The sequence below is a fragment of the Barbus barbus genome (assembly GCF_936440315.1).
Source record: "Barbus barbus genome assembly, chromosome: 18".
Taxonomy (NCBI): Eukaryota; Metazoa; Chordata; class Actinopteri; order Cypriniformes; family Cyprinidae; genus Barbus; species Barbus barbus.
The window spans coordinates 10465801-10491209 of NC_136746.1; the positions used below are offsets into that span (position 1 = coordinate 10465801).

Genomic DNA, 25409 nt, shown 5'->3' on the forward strand with positions numbered 1-25409 from the left:
CAATTAACAATATATAGCTGAATAAATAAATGTAAAAATTAAATAAATATAAAAATGAAAAATAAATTCTAAAATTAAAGTTACAATATTATAATAATAATAATAAATAATAAAAAAAAAATTACATTAAATACATTAATGGACCCGGACCAAAAGAAGGGCCTCGTGTCATTGACCCATATGCTGTAATCCTAAAGCAAGACTGCAGTAATACATTGCCCCGCAGCAATATTACATAAAATCTATATGCATATGAAGTGATTCTGGAATACAACACAAGATCTAAAATATACATCAAGCACAACACCGGGACAAACACAGGAGCGGGGATGCAAAGACAGGCGACTGGAGTCCTGATATCCCACCCAAGCTTCTAAAGAGCCAGCAATGGACACAGGGCTATGCTTCAGAATGCATATACAGCATTTTCACCCTTGACCATTTTGACTAAAATCATTAGAAATGGCTAAAAAGCGAGACCAGCAGCAAAGAAATTTCAGGTGTGTCTCTGTCCATCTTTATTGGAAATAAATGCCAGCCTTTGAGTTGTTTACAGTTGCTTTTATTTGGAACAGAGCTTTCGAAATGTCAGCAAAGATCAAGCGTGAGGGAATTGCCATGTGCTAAGTCTCTAAATGCTACGGTCTGTTCAAGCACAAGGCATTGGACATGGAATACTGTACTGCCTTCGGATGCTCCGTAAGTCAGGCCGGGGTGCAGCTTTAGTCCACCTGACGTCATTATCCAAGGGCAGAGAATGAGGTTAGTGCTGCACATACAGGACAGTCTTTTGCATTTTTTTCAAGCCTATGTGCTTTTCTTATGATAGAAGTGGACTTTTTAAATCAATATTTAGCTTGATACAATCAACCTAATTATATACAAAAGGACCGGTTTGATGGGTCCATTCATTACACTGACACCTACGCATGAGCAATATCAGGAGAGCAGTTTGATACAGATTTACGTCATTTTCGAATTCGATAAAAACACGCCACAGTCCATTAAAATGCAGCGCTTGCCTCTTTGTTCCAAACATCACCTTTGCAGTCACGTTCTCTTTAATCTTTGGTGCCTGAATATATCCAGAAAATAGATTTAAGAAAAAAAGTCAGGCTGTGATAAGTGGCCATCAAGCCTGAAATTGCCTTTGTCCGGCACATTCACAACCGACAGTATGGGGCAGCCGGGCACACTGCGTTCAGAGCGCGTTCTGGCTGTGAAGCATTATTGCCTTTATTCACGTTGCAACAGTCATGCTAGAGACGGCTGATGTAGCCGGGGGAGGAAGAGAGGGACCTTCAAAGAAATCATTACAGTTAGAGGAAAGCGTTAGGAGGAAAGAATGGTAAATGTAAAAGCGTTTACCTGGTATTCTCCCCGCTGCATGGTTAAAAAGAGTTTGTTACTATTTAACTATTGGCAAAAAACTGAAAGGGATGGAGGGTCAGGGGTGCAAGAGGGTGGAAATCATATCTTAAGATATCTGCTGGAACGATTTGGTGTGAGATGAGGAATGGACACATGGAGACATACAGGTATGTGTACATGCACTCCGCTTGACAGGTCTCTGATTCTGCTCAAGTCTTACCATGCAAGATGAAAAGCCTATGGTGTAACCATGGTAACAGTGATCAAAGATCTCATTCAAAGCTACAGTTCTTGTACAATGAGGCGCGTGTGAATGGGCTCTTAATGTTTGGAGCAAATCAATAAAGTGCCTGCTGTCAGGCACCCATCAGCGTACGGGTCGAGGTCAGTGTTAAAACTCATCTAGAGTGTGGTAAAAGTGATGGTGTATTTTAGTCAAGCACACACACACACACTTGCACTCCAGCTCAAATCCTTTACTGAAATAAAATCCATTGCTGTCATATTCTCCGAAATGCATCTGGTCCCTGCGCTCCACAGCTCCCTAATGGTATCGATTAGGTGGAGTTTGAGAGATGATCTGTGAGTAAATCAACTCTACCATTAGCGTACTAGTCCTGCTAAGCTTAAAGCCCATTCACACCAAGGACGATAAAGTTTTAACAATCATTCGAATTCTGTGAGAATAGGGAAATGCAAATCAGGGTTGCCAGGTCTGTGAAACAAAACCAGCCATCTGCTTTTCAAAACTAGCCTTTGTTTTTTTCAGTGGTTTCCCTCCGTTGAGGTTCCTCTTTGTCGAAATAATGTTGACAACACTGGTCCACACCACCATTACAACAATAACAACAGAGGAATGAAATCATTGGAATCAGTTTTAGAACTTTTTTTTATCCAGCTTTTGAACAATAGAAACATTGACAGCCAATCAGAATCTAGCAGAATTTAAAGAGCTTGAGCATTTAAAGTAGCACATGCCAACTGCAGCACATGCTGTACGTTATCATCTGTTGACGTGGACAGTAATATAGTTATCATTATAATTACCATTTTTGGTGTGAAAAGCCTTTATTCTGGCAAAGAACAACTAACTTATGCTGTTATATTTACCTTTGTACAATTGACAAAATGCAGTCAGCATAAAGTCAGCACATCCCTACTATAAACCAGTGTGATAATACATTAAAATAACATGGTAAGACACCAGTTTATGCATCGAGATGCATATCGCATCGGCCTCAGTTATGGAGATGCACATCCCTACTACAAACCAGTGTGATAATACATTAAAATAACATGGTAAGACACCAGTTTGCAACATTAAGCAGCAAAACGAGCTGTTTTGTACAGCTAAAAATAACTGGAAGCCAATGACACCGGAAGCCAAATTTAAAAACAGCTGTGCCCTCTCTTACGGGAAAAATTAGGTGGATAGAGCTGATTGGTTAGGAAGTGAGAAAGCAGTGTCTAATGCATTGCTATATTGTTGAAAATGGCCAATTGACCTTCTTTGCCTGTGAAACTTCAAGTTTCACTAATGTGACCACACCTTTAGATAGGACAAGACCATCTGACTGACATGTAAAGTGACCAGCTGCAGTTAAGGATGTTACACAAATGTTGGGCTGTCACTGAGAGTCTGTCAGTATAGCTTCTGTGGTGTTTTCCTAGTGGGTCCCCTGTTAGTCGCTTTGTTAAAAACGGCTGCAGAGTAAGAGAGATCACTCTAATTGGCTGTTCAGCTTGGCGAACCAATGCACTAGTAGAAGAACAGTAGTGACGAAAGCAAGCAATCAATAAACTTAAAAAAGGCTTTGTTTAGGGTTTGTATAACTGCAGTCCTAGCTTTTCTGGTTTCCCTTTTTAAATGCCGAATACAGACTACTGGCATCTGCTGGTATGGAGAGTTATTTCCCCTCACGCAGGTACATATTTATGTGCTTGTTGGCTTTAGTTTTTGCAATGTCCTCAAGCGCAACTTTTTTGGTTTAGAAGGCGACATGACAAGACACCACAGTCGGGTTTCTTTGATGTCGGTTTGATGTGTCTGGGCCTTTAGGAGCTGGTAAATCTGAGACTGTATAACAAAAATGCACAAACACAGAAACATTTTTGCTTGAAGAAATTTAGTTTGTGATACTACTAAGTGCCTAGTATTTAATTCTTAAATCACTGTCCTTTGACCGATATGTTATTTAACCAAAGACACTATAAAAATTCTTAATTTTGTTAAATAAGAAATTTAACTACAAAGAACAATTTCTTGGGATGTATAACATTTGATAAAATCATAAAATCAAAATCATTGTTGCTCTTTGCATACTGTATAGTGGGGAAGTGTGCATCAAAAGTTGTGTAAAGTCAGCCAATTAGATTATAGCTTTCCAGCTGTGTAATAAGTATCTGTAAATGAACTGTGATCGGTCTGAACATGTTGTCTGAGGACGGGCCACCGAGCATACTAATTCTCACATCTTTAAAATGAGACACCCATGTTAAATTACCCATATCTCAAAAGAAAGGCTAAACCATCTGTGTGGAGGTAATAAATACATCAAGATATGCTTCGCTGAGTACAACAAACAGCTGTCAGTCAGAGGAATGTGATCGTTCCATAAGCAACAGAACAATCCAGAGGGAACCTAAGGACTGCGGGATGGTACGGCGGGGGATGGGGCTGGAGGGAGGCAGGCAGACAGAGCTGGATGAGGAAGAGGTGGAGATAGTGCTAAACTGGCTGGGGAAGGGGAGGGGAGGGCAGGGCTAACCTTGTTTGATCTCCTCTGCTGTGCGGTCAATGAGGACGTAGAGCGACCAGACGACACACGTGATGGCGATGACATGAAAAGTGACCGAGCACATGATCTTCCTCCTCTCGCTGGCGGTCATCTGAAGCTTCTCCCACTGCACACACAGATATTACAAAGACATACAGAAATGATTCCCAACACATTTGATTGTTGTAAAAGAAAGACATTGATGACTATAATCAATATAACAGTCAACATACTTCAGAGTTCAGTACAAACAAAATCAGTGACCTGGCCTTTCTGCTTATTAAATATTTCATGCGTCTTAGTGAGAGTGATCTCCGGATCTCTTTTAGCCATTCAGTGTAGAATCCACATCAAGCTACCTCCTCCTTTACCAGAATAACATTATATTGACAAAGAATAATTAATTAATTTGTGTTTATTTACACTGCAGTATACATTTAATCCAATAAAACGCCATACTACATGGTCATATACTACACAATTAAAAGCCTTATTTAAATTCATAGTTCAACCAAAAAATAATATACTTTCGTCATTTATTCACCCTTATGTCACTTCAAACCCAACTTTCTTTCTTCCGTGAAGATATGTTGGTAACTAAACAGTTTTGGTGACCACTGACTGTCACTGTATCGACAAAAATCCTTTATGTTCTACGGAAGAATGCAAGTCATACAGGGTTAGAATGACATGAGGGTTAATAAATTATGAAAATATTTGTTGAACTATCACTCATTACCATATTCAGTCTTCTTAGATGAACTACTTAGATTCTTCTGTGAAGATATTTTGAAGAATGTTGGCAAGCAATTTTGGTGACCATTAATTTCATTTAATTTTTATTGTATGGGAAAAAAAAAACCTATGTTCTACAGAAGAATAAAAGTCATACAGGTTTGGAACAACATGAGGGTTGACTATTTGACTATTTCAGCAACATATATGCTAACAGATGTATAAAATCAAATATATTAGCATTCATTCTTTTTAGATAAGCATTTTCAGCAGATTAGGATGTACCAAATAGCTCAGTGTCTGTCAAAGTGGCGCCAGTGATTTACGGTTTCACTGAGTCTGATGTGGCAGAACTTGACTGGCATACAAAAACTCAAACCTGAACACCACCAGCTCTGAGCCTCCTTGATGCTTTGCATCTGAATGTGAATAAACAATTGCACACATGTTCCAACATCCAAAAGAATATCTTCCCAGAAGACTGGAATCTATTATAAAAGGGAGGTCAAACTCTTGGAATGTCTTTAGTTTCGAAATGAAATGCTCAAGCACATCTGGGTATGGTGTTCAGGCGTGCACATACTTTTGGCCAAGTTCGAGTCAATGAAAATGATTATACAAGCCTGTTAGTTACATGGGTAAATAGATTATATTAACCATTTTCTCTGTCTACACACAGACATAAAATATCTCAAAACAATTATCTATGTAGACTTTTAAATGAGCAGACAGCATGTTGACAATGGGCATACTTTAAATTCAAAACTTTCAAAACAGAGAACAGCTGAAAATGTTCAACATTTCTTATTTCTGTAGACGTGAAACCTCAGTTATTTTGGTTTTGAATAATTTATCACATGGCAGCCCAATAATAGTTTCTGAGAAAGAAAAGACAACACTTCACTTGATGCACCAACCCAGGGAAGACTAAATGGGACACAAGGAAAGCTTTAACCTTGTAGATTAGAGGAGGCCAAATGTTGTTATTTAACAATCAACCATGGAAAAAAAACACAGACAAGTACTAATCCAAATTTCTTGTTTCCCCTTCAGTGTCTATGGGTGTCATTCAAATGTAATTTTTTCTGGAAGGATGCTGAAGTTGACACGCTGTGTTCATTTGTTAACACGAGCAACACCTGCCAACACAATCAAATTCATAACCTATTCAACAGAACAATGTCTCAAATATCAATTTAGAGCCCAATGATAACACAAACTGAATGAATCCAACCAGCAGAGTGTACTGGTTTAACAGTCAGTCTGTTGGGTCACACCGACCGTTTTTGCATCTCAGTTCATCTTGCAGACACCTTGAAATCTCTCTCTCTTTCTCTGAGGAAGTCTGCTCAAGCACAATCTCTATGGTGACAAAGGCTGTCCTAGAGATGCCCTATTTTAAACCCCATTTGAGAGACACACCATCAGAAGTTTAATTAAAAACAGCAGCAGTGGACAAAGACTAAACCCTGAAGTGGCTGGACTTTCATGTTACTATAACAAATAATAATCAAAATCTCCTGCTGGCTTTATGGACTAACTTGTTTTGAATCATCTCAAAATGACAGGTTGCTACTCATCTACACGTATATAAAATAACATGAAGCAGAGTGCCCTTAAAAACCCTCACCTGTGGTAAAATTAATGTTACTCACAGCCTGAGTGCCGTTACTATACAGCAATATGAAAAAAGATACCAATATTCTTTTAGTAACTTTTTAATTATAATCAGAATAAACCATTCTTCCCTACTTTAGTCAAATTGTAGGCTGTATACGCTTGGCAAACAGCATCATTCATAGAGTGCTATAGTGACTAAAGTTTGAAAATAATTTTTTCCATCCATTTTTGCAATAGAATTCTTTAATAAAGGTTTCCAGCCTTGAGCTCCGAATTGAACTTTAGAGTCAAAACAAAAAAGTATTTGAAGATGAAACGATATATAGATTCTATAAAATTAATCCTTTTAGCTTGAATTTAATTTATTATATCAGCCGTTTCTCTCTCTCTCTATATATATATATATATATATATATATATATATATATATATATAGAGAGAGAGAGAGAAACGGCTGATATAATAAAATTAAATTCAAACTAAAAGGATTAATTTTAAAGCCTATAGATGAATATCAGCCTCATAGCATTCAATTTTGAGACTGACTATTTATGATGTTACCAAATTATTAGTGGTTTTAAAGATTAACTTTAAGTAAGAGTTAGATGATGGCAAAGGTGATATCAAAATAGGAGAAGTTAAAATATATATATATGTGACCCTGGACCACAAAACCAGCCGAGATACAACTATTTGAAAATCTGGAATATGAGGGTGCCAAAAAACAAACAAACAAAAGAAACAACAACAACAAAAAAAATCTAAATATATTAATATCCTAATGATTTTTGGCATAAAAGAAAAATTTATAATTTTAACCCATACAATGTATTTTTGGCTTTTGCTACAAATATACCCCAGCGACTTCAGACTGGTCTTGTGGTCAAGGGTCACATATATATTTATATATTTTATTGAAGTCTTATTGACTTCTACACAGGACAACATGTTCATTAAACAATCTTGACCATGCTAGGTATGTCTTGAAATCTTTATGTAACAAAACAAAACAATTACCATGTTCTCCGTATGTCGCATGTCTGTTTAATGGGGGCAGGTTTAAACACTTTACAGAAGGCTTTTTATAGCGTGCTTTTTAAAGATGTGCAGTACGAGTAGGTAAACCTCAACATTTTTCCATCTGCATGTGTATACATGTATGTAACATTACCTTGCGGAGTGGTTTGAGCTTGGTCTCCATGATGAAGTCGTACTTGCAGAGCTCGCAGCAGCGTGTGTCTGAGCTCTTGATCCACTGCTGCAGGCAGACCTGATGGACAAACCGCAAACTCCCAGCGCAGTGACAGGGTGTTATCAGTGGACTCTCATCATCCCCCTCGCAGTGACAAATCCTACAGTTTAGTTACAGAGAGAGAGGGAGAAACACTCTGTCATGCTCCTAAAGCCACTGCAAAGCAACACGAACAACCACACACTTATATCACTGGAATCCTATAATACTGTTCATCTCATAATGCAGCTGTAACCGCAACTGATTCTTAATATTTGCTATTATTAGGATTGTCAAGTTTTGAATAAACCATAATCTCCAAAAAAAAAAAAAAAAAAAAAAAAATTTAAAAAGGTAATTGACTATTAAGAGGACACTATAAACAGGCTAAAACAGAAGCCAGTAGTTTGGATGGAAACACAGTTTCTGTGTTCACCATGTTCAGATCAGTGCTGCAATATACACATAAATCTAACATTTCCCTTTCTTGAAGGATTCATGGAAAGTAATTCCCTACAGAAACATCAACAGAACCTATAGAAGCGTACAACCATTAAACTTTAAATCACACAAGCAGGGGAAAACGCAAAAGCTGTTTGTTACTGGAAGGATGGCTGGATTTGTGGAGAGTGTCCAGGGGGAGATGAGAGATAGAGACGGAGACAGAGAGAAAGAGCAGGATCTAAGCTGAAAGCTCAATTTATTCTCCATGTAATCTCATTGCTAAGAAACAAATGAGATGTTATTGAGATCGGAGTTGTGTTTTTTCTTCCCTTCTCTCTCTACCACTCGTGGGCATTTATGCACATGAATTTAATTTCTGACTCAGCCAGTGTTTAATAAGCTTAGAGGTCATCTGGGAAAGCAACACGTGTGACAAATGTCAACATTCATATTAGGAGGATGTCAGCGCCGTTCAAAGTGAATCACAGATGAGTTCACACCTCACTGGTGCTCTTCAGAGAACAACACACATGACTAGCAATTTGGGAGAGACATCGTTTCAAAATAGAGATCAACTGACTTTTCAATGGCCAAACCCATGTATAATATAATATTCAGGAAATAAATAAAATAAAATAACATTTGGCTTTGACATCCCTGCAATCCTACATGGGACAAAAACTACTTAAAAATAAATACTATAAGGACCATTTTATCATTTTACAGCATTAAATGAGATGCAATGAGACAAACAATATAGAATATTTACTCTATTCACATTTATCTGTTTTCAGAATAATGTGTGTATTATTCATTGCATGGCTGCTGGTGGATTTGAAACAAACACAATGGGGAACTAAATTTCTATGCATGCAGATCTCAAAGTGCAATGTCATTGTCGTGAGTTTGATTCCCAGGAAGCATAATATGATAAAATGCACAATTTGAAGTCGCTTTAAATAAAACCATCTGCCAAATGTGGAAAAGTCTTCAGAGACAAGAGATTTGACTGTGACTTCATTAAAGATTCCAAGCATTTCAAACAGCAGTACTTGCCAGAGGAATGTTATGAGGAAAAATTGTAGATAGACAACCATAAATTTAATCCTTGATGTTTATACTTACTGACAGAACAACAACAAATGACATTATGGTCGCGGCACATGGTTTAGATGTTGAAATGGATGTACCAATCATATCTTCCACGATACGGGCCCTCTAAATGTTAACTAGCTGTCGGGGCACAAATGAGAGGGAAGATTGCTTCCGTGTCAGCGTCCAGAAGAGGCTTTTCAGACTGAATGACCAGGATAATGACTATTTTCAGACACGCATGATCCAGTCAAGGCTCTACAAGATTAGAGCAAGAAACAGCACAGAGAAAGAGAAAAACCAAGCCTGTCACATCTCCATCATCTTACACCCGGCTTTACATCCCGTCTGAGTGCAACGTGTAATAACGTCCATGAGTGCTTTATGGGACATTACTTTAATGGACTCCTTTTGTTTATGATCACTCATATTTTTCATGACTACAAAGGCCAGATTAATTTCCCTCTCTCACTTCCTGTCTATTTTAATCAGAATATATTAAAGACAAATCACATAAAGATAGACTAGATTACATTAAAATAGAAGGACTCAATCCAATTACCACATTTAAGACATTCTATCTGGACTTTACACAAGGTTTCATATTTGCTCATTGACCTGCTGTTCTGGAATAGTCAAATGATTTCATTAGGCAAGCATTCACTCTTTATAGCACTGTATTAAAGTAAATACACTGGCAGATATGATACTGTGATTTATGATAATAAATGAGATTGCATTTCCTGTGACATGGCTTATAATGTTTAAAACAAGTAAAAGAAAAGTGCAAAATGTAGTTAAAAAAAAAAGAAACATTCCACTCGGTTTTCACTTAATTAACATATAGAAAAATAATATAATTATTTTAATTTATAAGCCCCAATATTTCCAATACATTTTCTATATATGAAGAGTTTATTTGCAAAAAACAGATTTTTTTCTCCATTTTTTACAATTTTCAAAAATCATGTTTTTTATTGTTATTATATTCTTATTGCGTTTTGTGTTAGTTAGCTGTATTTTATTGTTATTTTTTAACCTTGTCAAAATACCCCAACTGTAGTTTGACAGATTAATTGGAATGCACAATGAAAAAACATGATTTTTGAGAATTGTTATAAAAGGAGTTATCCGTTTTTGCAAATGAACTCTTCATATATTTTCACTAGCACATTAATGCATGAAAAATACCACATGATGACCTCACTGAACATTTTGGGTACAAACAATGAATTTTTGAATTGACTCGAGACATTAACAAATAAAACATACTAGTTATTTGTTATCCAGACCTATTGTAAATTAAAGGTCTTTATCTTACATTTTATGATCCTCAGATCATTGTATTGGTTCTTTCAAGCACCTGTTCATAAATGGTTTTCTAAAGAGCTGAAGTATAAAACATTTTCACTGTCGTTTGAGAATGTTCTCTTGAAAATATAACTGCAGATGTGACTGAGCACATAATAATGAGCAGACAGAAACATATGAATAATTCCTATATTATTCCATGAATAGATCCCTCATCAACTAAAATATTCAGATAGAGTTAAAACATTTAAATGCACCAGTACATGTGATGTTCCTCCCACATAAAAATGTATGCTTGCCATGGGTCACACCTCAAGACACCTGAGCATGCTTTGTGGCAGATCTCCAAGCCTGGGCATTTCAGCTCTGGTTTAAACCAATAAGTCTTGCTGGCTGATCTCTAAATGTCAGCTATTTTAAGAGCACATGTGTTTTCACAGCACTGCATGAGAGCAGTAATACATGTGGGAAGAAACCTCCTCCCGCCCTTAAGACGTAAACAATTAAAATAAATACTGAAGAAGTCTAGTGAAGCTCAGGTAAAGTGTTAAGCAATGACTTTAGCTTAGAGATAAGCAGATCTTCTTAAAAAGCTTGTTGGATGCGGTCACTTTACAAACAAACATAAGCTGCATCCGAATATGAATCCCTACTATACAGCTGGCAAAAAAAAAATAACACATTGTATGTGAAGTGAGTAGTATTCCGAATTCACAGTATTCATACTACAGTAGGCAAAAAGTACCTGGATGGATTACTACTTCCAGCAAAATTCTGAATTGTCCATCCAAAGGACACTTTATCACCCCATGAGGCCATGGGAGAGGATTTGTGAATGGCACTGAAGTGACACAACTGATGCTGTTAGGTCACATGACTTTGACAAATGTAGTACGTCCGGATTACATTCATACTACACATATTAACACTATATAGAACAATTTTGTAGCGGCCACAAAATTTTTTCCTCATCCAGTGTAGTGCTTAGACTGCATGCGATTTTGGATGCAGCCATACTCTTTTTCTTTATAAGCCAGAAGGGAGTTCACCTGAAAGCTACTACCCTAAATTGTATTTGTTGGAAAGAATTTGTAACAACCAAATAGTACTTGGACCTCAAAAGTAGTTTTTCTTCCAGAGTTATTTAATTTGCTGCCGGCAGGCCGCAGAGCTCCAAGTCAATTACATACCTCATAAGTTACGCTAATTGTTTCACGAGGCATCCGTGTGGCCCTGTAGATGAATATCGATACAACGGTTATTTCACCTGGTCTCAAATTGCAAAGCCAGAGAGCCACAACCAAAACTGTAATCGGATCCCAATCTTCATTCTACCTCATTCAATATGGCTGAACTACATCAAATCGAGAAGTATTGACTGGATCTCTCCAAGGAAATCTGCTTGGACTGTCCATGACAGCATTGCGATACAATATGCATCACATCCCACACAGAAGGTCGGACACTTCCTCTTCCACACGGTGCATCTTTAACACTCACAAATGCCAAGTTCTGTCATGAAACTCTAGATGGCGCAGGCTGATGGGCTGTTAATGCAAACTGATGATATTCACAGCGTAAAACTACTTGACACAAGCTGACTGGTTCATGTTGCATATGCAGCCAATAAGTTTGCTGCTCTACATTTAAATGGCTGGTTAGCATCCACTAGTTACTCTGAAACCCTCCACCTTCCCCAGCTCCACCTGTATAGATCTGCTACAGGTTATTATATATGCTACTAGTGCAGCAGCAGTATGTCCCTGTATGTCCCTTAAATACTCAACACAGTATCTGCGCTTGCTTTGCAGCAGCAGCAATAACCTACAACAGCAATAACCAACAGCAGATCTGTTCCACCATTACCAAATACATTAACATTTTCATATCCATTGCCATGCCAAAATCTTCAGAGAATTGTCATGATAGAACTCCACTCATATGTGAACCTCATTATAACCCACCATTGCAAGAGGACTAGAAACTATCACAGCACTAGCAGGCCTCTAACAGGAAGGATAAACAGGGACTGGTAGGAAATGAACATCCAGGTGAGGGCTGTGGTGGGACTATGAGGATGAATCACTCTAGAGGTGGAGCCCATGGGTAAGAGGAGCTGGGCAGGAGTGAGTAAGTCCCACCAACCTGCAGCAGTCCCCCGACAGGGAGTAGGGCGACAGCAGTCCGTTTTTCTCAGACAGCGGAGAGCAGCGTTGATCCAGGTCGCTGTCCTCCTCAAGGGAGCAAAGAGGAGCCCGCAAGCCCTCAGTCTTCAGCTTCCAGCGGGACGAGTCCTCCTCGAACACCTCGTCGTCTCCCATCTCCTCCATACAGCAGGACTCACTGACATCCAGCATGGCGCTGGATGATTTGCCGATGTGCAGCCTTGAAGCGTAGCTTCCCATCTCAGATGCCTGCAGGCTTCCTGCGGTGGACGAACGGTTGAATGGGAAGATCAGTCGCAGGAAGTTGGAGCTTCTTTGAAGGTCTGAATGGGGAGGAGCAGGGGGAGCCAGGCAGTGCTCAGGCCTTGGGTTGGAGATGTATTTATAGTTGTTGAGGAAGGACGGAGGCTGAGAAGCAAATGGAGGAGGAGAGTTGGCTTGACCATTGAGGGCTTTGATGTGGCCGTCTTGCACGAGTTGTTCCTTCTCCGCTCCCAGCTCCCCATCCGAACACGTGCGGTCTATAAAGTGAAGACCGTTGCATAGGCTGTCCATCTTTTGTCCCACATCATTCAGAGACTTTGAGAACTTGAGACTGCCTCTTTCTGGTTTCAAGTTGACTGATGGTTTGAGTAGGGAGAGCCATTCTGTGCCAAACAAAGTCCTATTTTTGGGTTTGTTGGGGGAGTCCAAGCAGAGCGTGGTAATGGTGACACCCTGAGATGCTGAGCTTTTACCATTAGAGTTCAACAGCACTACAGTGGCCTGTAAAGGCTTCTGGTCCCGAGCGAGGTCATTAGAACTGCATACGAGAGGAGAGGAGAGGGATGGGACAGAAAGAGAGGTACAGAAACAGAGATGGGAAGAGAGAAAATGGACATAAAGAGACATGCGACATGCATTAGAGAACAAATGGAGAAAGATTGCAAACAGACAGGTGGGCAGAACTGAGAGGAAGGTTTAGAAAACAAAATGCCAGAACCAAGATGGATGGCAGTGTTGGCCCATTGACGTTTTGACACTTCTGCCTCTTTCTGGATCTTTTACACTCTTTCAGGACACAACCATAATGCAGGAGCACACTGAGGCTCCAGGCCTGAGGGAGGGCAAACTTACCTGCATATATCCTGGTTCGAGGGTGTCACTGAAGTCCTGGGAAAGCTGTAGGGTGCATTCACAGAGGTCGGACTTCCAGCCTGTATGCAAAACAGAGACCAAAGCAGCAAATTAGAAACATTAACTAAAGAAGTCCTGATGGAAATTCCAGTCCTTGCAATCCATCAAAATGTTTAAAGTAAATGTAGCTTTTTGTTTTATGGTTCTGCATAAATTAAAATGCATCACAGCCACTTTGCCTGTATCACGACACTCAGCACATATACACTACTGTTCAAAAGTTTTGAGTCAGTAAGGCTCAAAGTAAGAGTTTGAGTTGGTGGGACTTTTTTTTTTAAAGGAATTAACACTTTTATTTAGCAAAGACACATTTAGCTGATCAAAGGTGACAGTAAAGACATTTATAATGTTACAAAGAATTCTATTTCAAATAAATGCTGTATAATGATCAAAGAATCCTAAAAAATGTATCATGGATTCTACAAAAACAATGTACTGAAGGATGATGTGACAATTAAGACGGGAGTAATGATGCTGAAAATCCAGCTTTGCGTCACAGGAATAAATTACATTTGAAAATATAATAAAAAAGGAAAACAGTCATTTTAAATTGTAATTATATTTCACATTATTTCTGTTTTTACTCTCTTTTTTTCCACAATTTCAATGGAATATTTTAAAACTTTAATCTTAAATTTCTTGAAAAAAAAAAGGGTGGGGGGGTCATTCAAGACAAATAAAAACTTTCAACACAAGGAATATTCTTGCCTAAAACCTATTTCTCTCTCTCTCACACACACACACATAAATATTATCTGGGCATTTGGATCAAAGCAGCATGGATCACATGCACAATGTTTGATTCCATCATTTATGTCCCAGACTAATTACCTATCGATTCTATCTGTAACAAACAGAGAATTTACAGCCCATGGCCTGACAAGGATCAATACAGGATAGAGTGTCCGGAACTGGCCTCTACAAAAACACACACAAGCTGACACGCACAGTCACACAAATTCACATCTTTGATGAATAAGGTTCCAAGAAACTATTAGGAAATAATAGTGCTTTCAGGCATGAGAAATGTTGAAGTAATATGCCTGAGTGGACGCCTTACATTAGTACCTCAATTCAGACTCAATTCATACATTTCTTGTTTATGTTATTTGGAAATTGAAGATGTGAACATTTTCAAACATTTAATGGCACTTTCCACAAATTGGGTACAAAATAGGGCCTGGGAAATTCAGTCTGTCTGTCTGTCTGTCTGTCTATCTCAGGAGATCAACATAAATATTATTTGAACATTTTCCTTTTGTATGCATTATTTACACATTTATTGCTACCCCATTACCAAATGATGATACTTCTTAGGTGTTACTTCGTATAAGTTTTTTTATACATACTATCCACATTTACCTACTTATACTTATAGTAATTAAAAACAGTGATAGTAAAATAGTATGTAGTAAATAAATTGTAAAAAAATAAAACAAAAATAGTGTAAAGTGGCAATTGTGTGCATGTCTGTGTTGCGCAGTTGAGTTGTGACGACAGTGTAAACGTGATTATCTGTGAGTCACTCCGGCTCCTTGCAGACCCAGCCAGCAAGATAAGGTGTATTTTCAAGCCTGACAGAGTGCATGTTTGTGAAGACTCCCTCTGAGACGTGTTATACACACACAGCCATGTGCAAGTCAACAAAAACAACTCAAACCCTTGACAAAACCACATACCGACTACTAAAAATTGGAGAGAGATGAGGCACAGAGACTTGCGCGTCGACACATGAGCAAAAACGCTAGTAATGGGTTATGCAAATTCCAGTTCTGTGGTTATGGAATTTGCCTCTAATACATTTCAATGTGTAAATTCAATCTACCTGTCAGTAAATTTGTGCACATTGAAATAAAAAAATAAAAAAACACCTTGTTTGAGGAGGCCAGCAGCTTGCCTCTCAGACACACTATGGGAGTTATTTAGAGGTAATAGAAAATCATTTATTCTCCATCACGAACCTGGCAATGATATTAACTCTAACCTGTGAAACAAGCGCTTCTGAAACCAGAACAGAAATTTATAAACAAGGCAGTTACTGCATGTGGTTTTAGTAAAATTGTTGACAGCATGTTTTAATGCCTAGTTCACACTGACAGCAATTTTGTCCTTCGAGGTTGCCAGGCCACTAACAGGCATTCCTGCTGCTGGATGCCCTAACATTTAAACCTTTTATATTAGATGTTTTGCTAGTATAAATAAGATGTCATTCTATTTTGACAAGGTCTCTATTTTCTTGCAGCTTTAAAAAAAATAAATGCAGGGAAAATGTTTGTATATAAACTGCAGCAGTGCAAAACGCATCAAGATCAATGCATGAATCGCCAAATTCTGATATGGTGTTCCCTGCATCATTATCAATTGAAAAATATCACAATCTCCACCGACTTCACTCCCATTGTTAATTGCCCCATCTAGTTGTTGCTGATTTGCACAAAGTTGGACTCAACAATGAGTTTCTATGCATGCCCACACGTCGTCACCAACAGTTGCTGTCACTCATGTCAATGGACGTGCAGAGTTGAATCAGAGCCAAATTGAATGGGCAGCAATTCCCACGTAATTTTGAGATTTCAAATGTTTTTTAGTACAGGAGAAACATCAGAAGTGCATGCATTCAGTTTAGAGGGAAAATTAGGCTATTGGTAAACATGTGGTGCTAACTACACTAGACTCAAATTAAACTGAGTCCCAACCTAAACTCACACTATAGGTTGAGCCATTGTTAGTGTGTTGGACTGATTGGGATGCACAAACAGAGCAATGTTTTGATAGCACTTGCCATGCAAAATGTTTATACTTTTCAGAGGAATCAACCTACAAATAGCTTGCTATAAATTTGTAAAACTTACAGCACATTAAGCAGAGATAGGATAAAATACAGTACCATTCAAAAGTGAGCGTGTGTGTGTTTTTAAAGACATTAAAACTTTTATTAAGGAAAGATGCATTAAAATGATGTACAGTGACAGTAAATACATTTACAATATTACAAAATATTTCTATTTCAAATAAATGCTGTTCTTTTGAACTTCTATTCATAAAAAAAAAAATGTTTTTGCAAAAATATTAAGCAGCACAATGGTTTGAAAAATTGATAAAGAAATGTTTCTTTAACAGCAAATCAGCATGTTAGAATGATTTCTGAAGGATCATTACTTAGCACTGAAGACTGGAGTAATGATGCTGAAAATTCAGCTTTGACAGGAATAAATTACATTTTAAAATATTTTAAAGTATTGATTAATTAATTCGTTACATTTATATAGCGCTTTTCTAGGTACTCAAAGCGCTTTACATCCTCAACCACCACCAATGTGCAGCATCCACCTGGATGATGCGACGGCAGCCATATTGCACCAGAACGCCCACCACACACCAGCTTATTGGTGGAGAGGAGACAGAGTGATGAAGCCAATCAGTGTATGGGGATGGTTAGGAGGCCATGATGGTCAGAGGCCAATGGGGAAATTTGGGATTTTTAATGACCACAGAGTCAGGACCTCGGTTTAACGTCTCATCCCAAGGACTGCTTTTTACAGTATAGTGTCCCCGTCACTATACTGGGGTGTTAGGACCCACACAGACTGCAGGGTCAGTACCCCCTGCTGGCCTCACTAACACCTCTTCCAACAGCAACCTAGTTTTCCCAGGAGGTCTCCCATCCAGGTACTGACCAGGCTCAACCCTGCTTAGCTTCAGTGGGCAACCAGTCTTGGGCTGCAGGGTGATATGGCTGCAAGCAGTTTAAATAGTAATACTATTTCATTATAATGCAATTTTTCTCTGGATTTTTGATCAAATTAATGCAGCCTTGCATGGTGAGGATAAGAGATATCTTCAAAAAAAACATAACAATCCCAAACTTTTGAACAGTAGTGTATTTCCAAAAAAAAGAAAAATGAATCACCCTTAAGTCTTTCTGAAAGGACCATCACCTGAGACTCCCAAGTAAATGTTTGGGAATTCAGTTCTGTTTTCAGAGAACAGACAGGAGAAAGAATGAACAAGTGGGATAAACAACAAGAGAGGAAGAGTAGGCCCTTGCCTCCAAATCTACTCAGCAAGCCTTCATAAGCCCTTCCTGTCTTTTTCATTCTCTTCAAAGCTACTGTAAAGTCTGTGTGTGTGCCATCCACCTCCGGAGGGCTAAATTGCTCCCAGTGATGGGTGTGGGAGGCCGTCCTCTCTCCATGGCTCCATTCATCACATACACAGAGTACAGTGACCTAGCATCTTGGGCCAAGATTACACGCTCTAAAGCCTTCCCTCAGTCAGCCCTGACACAAACACAAGTGTGCAAAAGGCCAGAAAACTGTAGTTAATACACAAGTCCAACAAAAATAACAAACAGAATCACAAAATGTTTCAGAATCATGAGGGTTACTTTTTCCGGAAATGCACAGTGATTAAACCCATACCTTGAATGCACAAAATATGATTTTTGTGATATTTTATGACTTATCTATGTCTAGAAGTCACACTTCTAAATTGGGAAACCTCACATATATCCAGGTTTTTCTAGACAGTGAGGACAATGGATCTCCAATGAAGAAAGAAGTTAATGAGGGGTGAATTAAAATGAGACAAAAAAACAATACAAAACAGTTTTGCCGTTTAGTTTATTTTAATGTTCCCTTTTATTTTAAGTCATCACCCAGCGCCCTGGTTGAGAACCACTAGTGTAAAATGTAGTGAATTAACTTGAAGTTCTTTCTAAAACATGGTACTACAGCGCTTATTGTGAGTTAGCAACTTGCTAACATATTTTGGAAACTCTGGCAATAAAGGTCAATTCAGGGTCTGTAAATGTGTATGAGGAAATAAATGATTACACATTGTAGGTTTTTCTTTAATAGCATTATTGCATAAGTGATAAAACCCCAGTGTGACGGTCAGTAATAATGTTTGTTTCATAATGAGATGCATTTGAGCGGCATGTGATCTTTTGGATTGAGTCTAAAAAGCAATCAAAAGGAAATTAGGAAGAAGTTGCGAACAGAAACAGAATGATAAGCAGCACTAAATACAAAAGCATTTAAACAAGCAAGGTTTTGTTTCCAGACTGTTCAACCTGAACCAATTTTCTGGAAGCATATTAACTTTGCAGCTAATTGTTTGTACATTACCATCTGCACAATTTGAGGCGTATGTCTACCGAATGATTATGGAAATTAATGCAGATGCTGCAATATGAATGGTCTGTCAATCAAATGTGACATTTGATGTGATGAGGCAGAGGAGTTCAAAACAGATGCTTTCTAATGAACCAAAGACAGTCTACCCACTTCAAGACCATACGTAAACTGAGTACACTTGATCTGTAAGCCACACAGCCCCATGTCTGCTACTGGCCAGGAAAACAGAGAGTCCTGCCCAATGTTGCGTAGTTGGACATAGACATAGATTTTCATTATATAGACAAAAAAAGGGAAATTTTCTCAAATATATATATATATGTTTTTTTGAGTGAACTATTCCTTTAAGGCTGCAGATATGAGCCCAACCAGGAGGATTCTGGTTAATAACAACACTGACATGGATCAGTTGAGTGTGTTGTTTTGTTTGATTGCTTAATGTAAGGCTGAAATGACAGAGCTGACAGGAACACCACATGGACCTCTATTAGGACCCTTCAGGTTTCTCAGCAGTCAAAACCGCGTCATGCAGCATGAGTGCGTGTCGGACACTAAACTGATAACAACTGTAATGGGACCTCTCATGTTTTTTATCCTGTCGGAGACAAATGAGCTCTGGAATGATGAGATGGCTGGGCCTGCATTTATTTCCGCTGTGGTTGAACACCGATCATGCTCTCTGGTGCATATAAACAGTCAATTGAACATGCTACAATACATGAGGGTCTAAAAGTAAATGAATACAAACTGTTGACTCCTAAAAGCACAAAAACACTCAATTATGAGAACAATAGCTAAATTATTTTTAAATTCTAAAACTTTTAATTATAAAAGTTTTGTACAAAGTCCACCTCGTTTACACTTTAAAAGGTGGTCTAAGGTAAGCTTTGTTTGAACTCTGCCACTGTTTGCAGATGGTACTGTGGTATCTACCATATTTACAATGTGCAAAATAAGGACTCAAACTAGACCATGCATTCAAACCAAATGTGAAAACAGCCTTAAAGTGCTCAAGGCTCGAACATTAACTCAAAGTCCTCAGTAGCTGAATGTCTTGAGCTAAACCAGTGGAGTATGTCTCATAGCAGGTGACCCTGGCATATATTAGTTGATGTAAAGAGTTTATCTGCTAAGAGGCTCAATGTTACGCAGAAGTGCAGCAAATCTCCACTAAGAGGAAAAGATCCATGTTAAAGTGAAAGTGCCTGACAGACCTGATCCCAACATTAACCCACTAACATAGAGCTACGTGTCTTTAAATAGTCAAATCAATATGAATGTTCGGTAGGAGTTATTTGAATAGGGTGAGAACAAATCTGCTTGTTTGGAATAGTCCAATAGTTAGTTGGAATCCAAGTCCAAAGTGGGTTTTATTTTATATCAATAGAAATGGAACAACAAAAAGGAACACCATTTCATTAAGGCCAAAACATTAACAAATACAGTAGCTAATGAAGCTTGATTACATTCATCAATGCATTTTAAAATGTGTCTAAATGCAGTTCACTATGCAATGCAAGTCGCATTCATTTATATAGTGCATTATACAATATAGATTGTTTTAAAGCAACCTCACGGTAATAAACAAAGAAATAAAAGTATTAAATGTAGCAAGTCCTTCAATTATGAAACAAATACAATTTCAGCTGTAAAGCAGCTCTAAAAAGACAACTGCTCATTATTCAGCTCGATTTAGTTCAATGTTGATTCAATTTAGCATAGTTCATTAGTTATAAAACAAACTCAGTTTAATTATAAAGAAGATGCCATTATTCATCTCAGTTTAGTTCAATGTTATAAAGTGAACTCAATTCAATTACACAAAGGCTCTACAGAAAATTTCATTATTCAGCACAAAAGAATTCATTGTTGATTCAGTTTAGTTCAATAATAGTGTAAAGGTCATGAAAAAAGCTTTATTCAGCTATAAGGAACTCAACAGAAGACAATAGCTCAAGTCAATTCGGTTTCAGTTCAGATCAATCCAGTTCATTAACGAAGCTGATGCTTCAGAGATCAGCTATATTCAATGATTCAACTCTAAAGCAGCTCTACAGAAGACAATTGTGATTATCCAGCTCAATTTAGTTTAAGATTCAGCACAGTCAAACTGATAATATTACTGAATTTTAAGTGTCTTTTAAACCTCAACTGTGCAAGCAAAGAATGCAACAATGTTAAACACATTTTGAGGTGATTGTATAATCAAAGAAATAAGACCAAAAGGTGTACTGTGAAAACATACTCTACACAAGAATATAAGCGCAGACGCTTCTAGCTCCCTAATGGTGCTTTCTAAAATTAACAAAGCAAGTACACACTATATTCTTAATGCTGCAAGGGCTGCTGTAGTGCATTAGCATAGTCTTCTATTTCAGACTAACTATGATCAAAAGGCAAATAATTTGAGGAAAATCTTGCTGAGTGAGTTGGAGTTGGTTAAACTGTTAACATGTTTATACTTGGCTACCTGAATAACAACACATCCAGTTTAGTGGCATAGGCATTTAAGGGCAACTACCGGCCCATTTACTACAGAGGTTTGTTACAGGAACAGAAATCATATTTAGTATATAGAGTACAGTGGATGAGCACTTGTGAGCAATAATGTCTCATTTGCTTAATTGCATAGAAAATGTTTCAAGCCCATGGCGCATGGTGTTCATTAAATATCAGACAGATAAACAAGTGTCCTATGGAAAGGGGAATTCAAGATTGGATAATAAAGTACAAAGCTTCCTTGAGCTGAAAAATAAATAACTAGAGTGAAAGAGTCTACATAAGCATAAAATGAGCCCTTGTGTTTATTTTTTATTGTCTGCTGTGCTTTTTTTCTGTTTCTAGGTCAGACAAAATGTCCTTCCGATCTCCTTTGCATCAAGCAAATAAATGCATTTCAGTCTGAAAAGTGTTTCTTAGAAATCCTGATGGAATAAACCCAGAAAGAGAATGAAAGTATTTGTAGACATCAGGTGCAGACCCCCTAGAAAGCTAAGCCACTCACTCGCTCTCAGTAGAAGAGGAAAAGGAAGTTGATTTTCATACCTTTGAAATGTTGCTGGACCTGCTTGCAGAATGACCAAGCGGTTTCTCATTCTGTGGAAGAGAGAAAAGGGGAGAAAAAGTTTGAGAACAGTGCTTACCATTCAGTTCAACAGAAACTAAAAGAACAGGTACAAAGTCTCACGGAAGTGACTGTTAAAAGTGTTTTAACAACACTGCAACTTCAGAAACCTCTCAAAAGATCAAGCACAGCTACATGGAAATTAAATTATACATTTTTGTGATTTAACTACACGACTGCATTAATTAATGGCTTTTATTTTCAATATTTCTCAGCTGGTTAATTCCACCCTTAAGCATTGAGAAAGGATGTCTTTTTCCTGCTGTGATATTATTTATAGGTCAGTTATGATTGTAATGTAAGAGGGCTGCTATATTACCAGCTGGCTCGAAGAAACAGAAGGCAGAGAAAGCCTTGTTAATAGTAATAGGCTGATTTTGGGATGCTTGTTCATTTAACAGAAAATTGTTTTTCTACAACTGTCTCATCAATGGATAAGCAGTTTTTATAAAACAAACAAACAAAAAAAAAAAAACACATAAGTTGGGCTGATGCTCTTGTATTTCCCTTGTGCATGCCTACACAATTTCATTTACGAGAATCAAACAGAAAACTGGAATCCGGATGTATACATACACATCTATTTATAGTCTTTAAAAATAAATAAATAAGTCCAAATGTTTGAATGGTATATTTTTTTTTTCTATATGCAGTTATGATCATTTTGAGAAATTCTTTTGAAAAGCAAGTCACTAAGTCAAAAAACATTATTCATCATTATTTTCGGTCACTTTATTTTAAGGTCCAATTCTTGCCATTAACAAACCATTAACTATGACTTTTTTCCCCAATAAACTGCTAATTTGCTGCTTATTAAGAGTTAAGTTTAGGTATTGGGTAGGATTAGGGATGTAGAATATGATCGTGCAGAATAAATGCTTTACAAGTACTAATAAACAGCCAATATGTTATTAATAGGCATGCTAAACATTTACTAATACTGAACATTAGTCCCTATACTAAAGTGTTACCTTATGTGCTTCATGTAAAGTATCATATCTTATTTTTCCTTTTCCCGTTTAATTTGTGTCTAAATATGATTCAGTTGTGTTCTTGATAGGCTTCATGAGAGTCACCCAAACAAAATCAGCTTACAACCTTTCATCATTTAGAATGCAAAACCTCAAAACAACCAGCAGCATTACATTAACACACGTTCGTTTAGCATTTTCCAGTCCTGTGTGAATTATGAGGCAGAAACCGTACTAATATCAGTGCTTGGCAGAGAAAAGCTCTGCAACAAAGAGCCCTTTGGCACAATGTGCCATGATTAGCGAGTGGGTGAACTGAACTGTAATGGTGAAGACCCAATAAGTGTGAGATGTGCAGTAACAGAAGGACATACTCTTTATCTTTAAGCATTCCTGTGCTTTTTACTCATGTCTCCAGCTCTGCGCTGTTACCATGGAGATGGCAACGGAGGGGACCGAGTGCTAAATTCCTGCTGGTTACGGTCTTTCTGTTATTAGGGAGAATTTCAGCCGTGCTACACATCAAAACAGTTCATCCAGACATCTTTCCATATTACTGCACACACTCGAGGTGATGGCCAGTTTCAGTCGAGTAAAAGGTCAAAATGAGTCACTCTGTACTGCACACGATTAGCTGGACGTGTAAAATTAAGCAACATCATAAATGTCTAAAGATTTGAATGCAATTTTTATTGAGCAATTAAATTTTCTAAAGTCTCGTGAAATACAAGGAAGACATAAGCAAGTGTTACAAGTTAGGTCAAAGTTCATCATGGAGACATCATCTAATCTCTCGCCGCATGCGTTTGTCTCTTAACGCTCACTGTGACACATCACGCTGTCACACCTCACACTGGGTGACCTGGTTTTGCCCACAGTACATCACTCTTAAAACATGCTCTGGAATACGACTTTTGTTCATATACATACCAGGCATTTTAAAATTAAGATGGTTTAAAGGAAAAAGCAGTTTCAAAATGTCCATCAGAAATTATTGCACTTAAAGGGTACAGGTTTTCATGTGACATACACAAGAAAAACATCTGAAGAACATAACCTCACTCCACAGATACAGCTGATGACAAATGACTCAATGTGAAGGTAATTTTAAAGGAATAGTTTGACGTCAATGATGACTGATCATTTGAAAACTAATGATGATGTATGTGTCTGACGTCAAACCTGACGAGGTGCATCTAAAAACAGCACATTTGATATGAGATCCTTCGGAAATTGTTAATTGTGTGGTTTTTTGGTGAAAAACAAAGTTATGTGTGTTTGTAATGACATGAGGGGCAGTAAATGACAATTTTTGTAATTTTTGGATGAACAATTGATCGATTGTTTTTATTGCAGTGACAACACAATTTGCCTTGCATGTATGATTTGTAGCGTTGGAAACTTTGAGATAAAGTCAGTATCAGTTGTTCAGACAGAACACAGGCTGTTTTCTGGCCCCACTGGAGACAGACAAGAGCCCTACATTTACACACTAGAGGAACACACTCCGAACACTTTGACTACCAGACACAAGCTGTCTTCTGTACGTGTAGTAATTTTGATGACAAATCATGTTAACAGGATACATTGCTTTTTTAAAATAAAAAATTGAAAGGCAGAATTCTATAAAAATAAACTAACAATTGGCAGAATGTGTCATACAGTAAGACCACGGTGCCCATAAAGCAAATCTCCATATTAAAAAGATTAGACAGAACAACTAAAAAAAATTTAAAAATATTCATGAAAAATAGTAGCCCAACACATTCAGAAATTAAATACAATCAATTAATTTGTAAATATCTTATATTATTTTAACTAACTACTGTTTAAAAGGCAAGATATTTTATATAAGATTTTTATTTATTTAAATCTCTTAAGCTGACTAAGGCTGCAGTTATTTGCTAAAAGTTAAATTGTGAAATTTCACATTTTAAATAACTGTTTTCTATTTTGATATATTTTAAAATATAATTTATTCCTGTGATGCAAAGTTCAATTTTCAGCATCATTACTCCAGTCTTTAGCGTCATATGATGGTCAACATCATGCTTGGCACTGTCCGTTCCTTATTATTCAACCAATTAGTACTGCTTCGTTCTGCTTTTGTTGTTTCACTGTGCACAACAGAACATGGCAGCACATGATTAAAAACAAAAAAACAACAACTTTTTGTTGAACTGGCAAAAGATCACCAAATGCAGTCTGTAATCCAGCCTATAGTGTATGTGGCTCAATATTTACAAGTACTTCA

The 25409-nt window shown here is 37.6% G+C and overlaps 2 protein-coding genes across 7 annotated transcripts in view; both read right to left on the bottom strand.

The window, feature by feature from the left end:
- LOC306884455 (E3 ubiquitin-protein ligase MARCHF8) overlaps window positions 1–25409 on the bottom strand; it is an 87212-nt gene that overhangs the window by 3214 nt on the left and 58589 nt on the right. For all 6 annotated transcript variants that reach the window (XM_079440323.1, XM_079440321.1, XM_079440325.1 and 3 more), the window contains 4 exons: window positions 22106–22156; window positions 13863–13942; window positions 7675–7855; window positions 4140–4275 (listed from right to left, as the gene is read on the bottom strand). In XM_079440323.1, the coding sequence (XP_079296449.1) occupies window positions 4140–4275; window positions 7675–7855; window positions 13863–13942; window positions 22106–22156 (448 nt within the window). The remainder of the gene's footprint in view (window positions 1–4139; window positions 4276–7674; window positions 7856–13862; window positions 13943–22105; window positions 22157–25409) is intronic.
- On the bottom strand, window positions 12669–13637 carry LOC306883815 (uncharacterized protein; the record flags this gene model as incomplete). Its single annotated transcript, XM_079439305.1, has 1 exon — window positions 12669–13637. One exon carries the CDS (start codon window positions 13635–13637, stop codon window positions 12669–12671), a length of 969 nt encoding a protein of 322 aa, XP_079295431.1.